The 5,863-nt window shown below is 63.8% G+C and overlaps 1 protein-coding gene across 7 annotated transcripts; it reads right to left on the bottom strand.

Annotated features, from left to right (window-relative positions):
- Nucleotides 1-643: 643 nt before the first annotated feature.
- Nucleotides 644-5,857, bottom strand: LOC113490590 (PGC-1 and ERR-induced regulator in muscle protein 1-like). Of its 7 annotated transcripts, none has more exons than XR_003400274.1 (6): nt 5,470-5,857; nt 4,767-4,899; nt 3,420-3,633; nt 1,211-3,131; nt 1,106-1,150; nt 644-681 (listed from the first exon to the last, which is right to left on the bottom strand). XR_003400274.1 is itself a non-coding variant. In XM_026867110.1 (5 exons), the coding sequence occupies exons 1-4, from the start codon at nt 5,849-5,851 to the stop codon at nt 1,248-1,250; spliced, it is 2,613 nt and encodes an 870-aa protein (XP_026722911.1). In that variant the 5' UTR covers nt 5,852-5,857; the 3' UTR covers nt 1,088-1,150; nt 1,211-1,247. The 7 variants fall into 7 exon arrangements, 3 of the variants coding, with proteins under 3 accessions (XP_026722911.1, XP_026722910.1, XP_026722913.1); XR_003400272.1 differs by lacking the exon at nt 644-681 and adding an exon at nt 895-941 and having other exon boundaries at nt 1,101-1,154; nt 1,196-3,131; XR_003400273.1 differs by lacking the exon at nt 644-681 and adding an exon at nt 896-941 and having other exon boundaries at nt 1,101-1,150.
- Between the last annotated feature and the right edge of the window lie 6 nt (nt 5,858-5,863).

The following is a 5,863-nucleotide window of genomic DNA, read 5'->3' as shown; positions in this document are numbered from 1 at the left end:
CCGGGGCCTGGCCCGTGCGAGGGAGGAGGAGGAGGAGGAGGAGGAGCGGGGGACGACACTCCTCGGGAAGGGAACGGCCCGGACGCCGGCGGCCTCGGGAGCGGGACGAGGGCGGCGGCTGCCTGGGCCCGCGGGACGCGGGGCTGTGGATCCTCGCCCCGCGGGAGCAGTTTCACCTCCTTTATTGAACGTGCCCTTCGCTACAGCCGCGACCCCAAACCCCGTGAAATCAACCGCAACCGGGTGCCCCTCGCCCCGGGGGCGGGGGCAGTGTGCGTGCCCCGAAACTGTGACGCCCTCCCCAAATCTGGGCCTCCTCTCTCTGCATGCCACCTTTGGGGCTCCCGAGGTCCCCATGGGTGGGGGGGGTGTCTCCCACCTCATTATCACAAAAGAAGTGCCTCAACATCTAGATGAGGTCCCCAGGGTCCTCAAGCAGGTCGCCGAGGGGCTCCTCCGTCTCCCTTGCCTCATCTTCACCATCAAAAAAAGCCGTAACATCTAGAGGAGGACCCCCAGGCCCTCGAGGGGGTCCCTGAGGTCCCGACGTGGGTCCCTCAACCTCCCTGTCCCCATCTTCATCTGAGGAGTCTCCAAAGTCACCATGATCCTTCAGCGCATCCCCAAGATCAGTGGGTGTTCTCGAAGTCTTGAGAGGTCACTTGACCTCCATGTCCTCCTCATTCTCATCTAAGGGGTCCCCAACACCCACGGAGGGATCCCCAAGACTTAAGTCCACAAAACCCTCCCTAAGGTCCCCATGGAGGTCTCTGAAAGCATCCTCCATCTCCGCAAGGTCCCTAAAGGCATCCCCAAGATCTCAAGAGACCTCTCCTGACTTCTTTGTCCCCCTCATCTCTAAGAGGTCCCCAACAGCCATAAAGGGATACTCCAGGGTGTCCCCAAAGTTTCAGAAAGGTCCCCTGCCTGACCTCCATGTCCTGATTTTAGTGTAAGGGATCCCCAAGACCTGTGAAAAGGGCTCCCAAGGTCTTAGAGAAGTCCTCAGACCTGCATGTCCACACCATCTTCATCTAAGAGGTCCCTAACACCCAGAGGGATCCCTGAAGGTGTCCCCAAGGTCTTAAGAGGTCCCTGACCTCCATGTCTTCACCTAAGGGGTCCCCAACATCCATGCAGTGGTCCCCAAGGTCCTAGAGAGGTCCCTGACCTCCATGTTTTCATCTAAGGGGTCCCCAAATAACCATGCAGTGGTCCCCAAGGTCCTGCTGGGGGTCCCCGAGGTCTTAGAGAGGCCCCTTGACCTCCATGTCCACATTATCTTCACCTAAGGAGTCCCCGAGATCACTAGAGGGGTCCCTAAAGGGGTCCACCATGTTGCTGAGGTCTCCATCGGTGTCCCCAAGGTCCTCATAAGGGACCCCAAAGTCACCCTCCAGGTCTCCAAGGTCCTCCTGGACATCTCTGAGGTCCCCATCAGTGCCTCTAGGGGGTCGCAGCAGGGGGTCATCCCAACCCCTTGGCTCTCCCATATCAAGGTGGGGTTGGGCCCCCTGGGGTGCCACAGCAGTCATCAAGGCCCGGGCCAGGCGAGGGGGACATCGAGCCAGCTGGGCTACCCGAACCAAGCGGGGGGCCACGTTGTGGGGTGGCCCCTCCAAAATAGCCTGGGCGGCCCGAGTGGCCAACAGGGCGCAACCCCACCGCTCGGCCAAGACCCAGAGCGCACTGGGGGATGCAGTGACGGCAGTGGCCATCACATCCTCAAAGCCGTCCACCAGGTAACGGTGGGCCAAGGCGACGGCAGCGACAGCAGTGCCAGTGGACACAGGGGAACACAGGAGGGGACACCCGTTCCTGGGGCTGCCCCGGCAGCCATGGACAAAATGGAGGAGGAGAAGGAGAGGGTGGCGGGGGGCACAGCCTAAGGCCACCGCTGACTGGTGAGCCTCGGCAAAGGCCCCCCCCAACATGGCTCCCAAGACAGGGGACCCCTGGGTCAGGGCTGCCCGGGCCACCGGCACCCCTGGGTGGGTACCGTTGGGTAGGAGGAGGAGGTCATGGGGGGTCTGGGAATAGGGACACGTTGGGGACACAGGGGTACAGGTGGCTGGGGGGGGTGGTGATGCTTGGGGGCCTGGAGACGGTACTGGAGACGGGTTTGAGGAACTCAGAGAAGCTTGGGGACAGGGGTTAGAGGAACTTGGGGAGGCTTGGGGATGGGGAGACGGCTGGGGACACGGGTTCGAGGACCCTGGGGATGTCTGGAGGCATAAGGATGGTGGTGGAGGTGGGTCGGATAAGCTTGGGGACGCTCGGGGACACGGGTTGGGGGACCTCGGGGATAGTGGTGGAGATGGGTTGGAGGAGTTTGGGGAGGTTTGGGGACAGGGGTTGGAGCTTGGGGAGGCTTGGGGACAGGGAGATGGTTGAGGAGATGGGCTGGAGGACACTGGGGACACCCAGGGACACGGGGATGGTTGAGGATGGGGGTTGCAGGGGTTTGGGGACAATGGGGGACACGGGGACAGTTGAGGACATGGGTCGGAGGACCTCAGAGACACCTGGGAACAGGGGCTGGGGATGTCCGGGGACAGTGGAGAAGAGGATAGTAGGGGACATTTGGGGGGTCTTGGGGCCTCTTGGGAATTAAGGTTGGGAGGGTCTGGGGACAGCTGGGGACAAGAGGATGCTCGGGGACGTTTAGCAGCTCTCGGGGACCCTTCGGGACAGGGGGACCCCGGGGAAAATGGCTCTGGAGATGCTGGGGATATAGGGGACAGCATGGGCGGAGGGTAGAGGATCACAGAGGACAGGATACACAGGGATCCTCTGGATCCCCACAAGTCCTCAGCGTCCCTCAGCCTGTCCGCGTGTCCCCACGGGTTCCCGCGTTCATCGGCACGCCCTTGCGCATCCCCAGTGTCACCGTGTCCATCTGCTGGAGAGGTTGCGTGGCCATCCACGTGTCCCCAGGTGTCCTCGGTGTCCCCAAAGGCACCTGCGTGTCCCCACGGGTCTTTGAGTTCCTTGTGCCGGTCCAGAGGTCTCTGCAGGTCACCGTTCTCCCCAGGGGTGTCGCCACTATCCCCACGTCTGTCCCTCTGTCCCCACCGGTCCTCAGCATCCCCATGGCCGCACGGGTCCTCGGTGTCCCCATCTCCACGCACCTGCGGGTCCCCCGTGTCCCCGAGAGCACCTGTGAGTCCGTGGGCATTCCCCGTGTCCCCCCACGGGTCCCCATTCAGGCATCCTCGAGGGATGCCCGACAGCCCCGTGCGCCACCAACGGTTCTAACGTCCCCAGCCAGGTCCTCGATGTCCCCGCAGGTTCACAACAATCCTTCCCACGCCCAACAACCTCCTGCGGCCTCGACGCCCCCACCCGCACCTCCCCGATGCCCTGCCACGTGTCCCCACCGCCCCGTTGCGCGTCCCTGGCACGCCACAGGGCCGTACCTGCGGGTCCTTGGCGCCGGTGTGTCCTGGCGCATCCTCGCCATCCCCCGGCGCGTCCCCAGCATGTCCCCGCAGGAGGGCGATAGCATCGGCAGCATAGAGTGCGAAGGCTGGGGGTGGCTCGTAGGGGGACGTGGGGCCCCGGGCCACTGCCGAGAGCAGCAGGGCCACCGCCCCCCCTCCCCACAGCAGCCCCCGTGCCGGGGACGCTGGCCTGCACATGCCAAGGACACGTATCACGCCAGCATCATGGCAAAGGGATGCCAAGGGTCACGCTGACGCCACACCAGTGCCAAGGGTCGTACCAACAACATGGGTCATGCCAACGTGACAATAATGACTTGAGTCACGCCAGCGATGTGGGTCATGCCAACGTGACGCCGCTAATGTGGGTCACGCCAGTGACATGGGTCACGCCAACGTGACATCAACACTGGGTCGCACCAGCAGGACACCACTGCCACAGGTCCTGGCAATGATGTGGGTCACGGCAGCGCGACGCCAAGGCGGTAGGCGATGCCGTCACGGGTCACGCCAACGCTGTGGGTCACACCATCGTGATGCCAACGATGTCACACCAACGCGTGGGTGTCGTTATAGGGTCTGGGGCCACCCCCCACCCCGGGGGGCTTTGGGCTGCACGTGCCTATGACACATCAAGGACGTGCCAATGACACGGCAGCGCACGCAGAGGGAACATACAGGACATCTGCAGGGGAACTATAAGGCTATAAGCAGGAAATCTGTGAGACCTACGGGGCTGCCTGCGAGGCCTCTGTAGGGGACGAACAGCGCCGCTTACGGGGCAGCTACAGGGAACCTACAGGGCTGCCGGTGGGAGTCCTGCGGGGGGCCCTACAGACGCGGGCACTGGGGATCCAGAGGACTTACAGGAAATTATTGTGCTCGCTACGCGGCACTCGGAGGCAACCTACAGACTACCTACGGGAAATACCTACAAGATTGGCTACGGCGGATCTACGGAGCCCCCTACAGAAAACACGTAACAGCCGCGCTGCCTCGGCTAAAGAAATCTACTCTCCACACTGGCGCGGGATCTACAGGCTGTTTCTGGGACCCTATACGGATCCTGCGGGGCTCTAGGAGACTGGAAACAAGGGAACAAGCAGGAATCCGCGAGGGAACCCCCCAGGTGAACTCCAGGGCTGGTTGGGGGGGGCACGGGGGACAACAGGGACACCGCAGGGTCTGTATCAGTAACAGAGAGAGCTCTATGGGGGACATACGGGCTCAGCAGGAAAGCAGGTAAGGGACCCCTGGGGCAGTCGTGGGCCAGTTCGGGGGGGGGCAGAAAAGGGCTCTACGGGGGTGCTACAGGGTCAGTACCTGGTGAGCAGGGGCAGGGCGGTGGCACAGGCCAGGCGGGCCGGGGGGGCCCCGCAGCGCAGCATGTGGGTCAGCAGCCCCACGCCGAAGGGGGCTGCCGCCGCTGCCCCCAGGTTGCGCAAGAGTCCCTCACCTGGGGGGGATAACGGGGGTCAGGTCCATAGGACCCCACTCTGGATCCTATCTCCTCCCCCTGCCCCCCAGGGTCACCCTGGGAGACCCAGAACAGCACTCGAGACCCCCAGCAGTCCTCCAAGGACCCCCAAAGACCCTCCCAGGGATCCCAAAAGCCCGCCCGGGACAAATGGGGACTCCCAAAAGCCACCAGAATCCCCCCAGTGACCACTCAGGACTCCCCCAGAAATCCCCAAAAGGCCAACTGTGACACCCCGGGGACCTCCAACAGCCTCCCAGGGACACCCAGACTACTCAGGACCTCAAGGAACCCCCAAAGTCCCGCAGGAACCCCCAGAGATGCCCGATAATCCCGCAGGGACTCCTCAGCGACCTCTGGCTACACCTCACAGACCTCCAAAGGCCAACCAGGCTCCCTGTGGGACTCCCAGCAACAACCCCAGACCCCCAAAGGTCAGCCAGGACACCCTGAGGAAATGTACCCAAATGTACCAAATGTACCCCCCCGAACCCCCAAAGGCCAGCATGGCTCCCAGTTAGCCCCCCAAAGGCCCCCCCTCCAACTCACCCAACTCCTTGAGGCGTGCCTGGCGCGGGTGCGGGGGGGCAGCCGTATGCCTGAGTCCCCCGGGCTGTGACAGCTCCTCGGCCTGGGACGGTGCTAGGCCGAGGACCAGCCAGGAGTGGAGCAGGGAGGGGATGTAAGCCCGGACCAGCGCCCCCAAAAAAGCAGGGTGTCCTGTCAGGCGCTGCAACACCCGGGCAGCCCGGGGGGCCGGGGCAGAGACCCCTGTCAGGTAGCGGAGGAGCCCCGAAATGACAGGGGCAGTGGCCAGGGCTCGGCTGGGCTCGTCGGCAGCTGCCAGGCGCCCCAAAAGTAGGAGAGCGGGGGCTTCAGGGAGCCAGGGGTCCCCCTCGCCCACCCCCCCGGGCAGGGCCAGGGCCCCCATGGGGGGCAGGCG

This window comes from Athene cunicularia, unplaced genomic scaffold (assembly GCF_003259725.1).
Source record: "Athene cunicularia isolate RWA unplaced genomic scaffold, athCun1 SCF_159, whole genome shotgun sequence".
Classification (NCBI taxonomy): Eukaryota; Metazoa; Chordata; class Aves; order Strigiformes; family Strigidae; genus Athene; species Athene cunicularia.
Note: the sequence above shows the minus strand (reverse complement) of the source record. Positions and strands in the feature narration are given on the sequence as shown.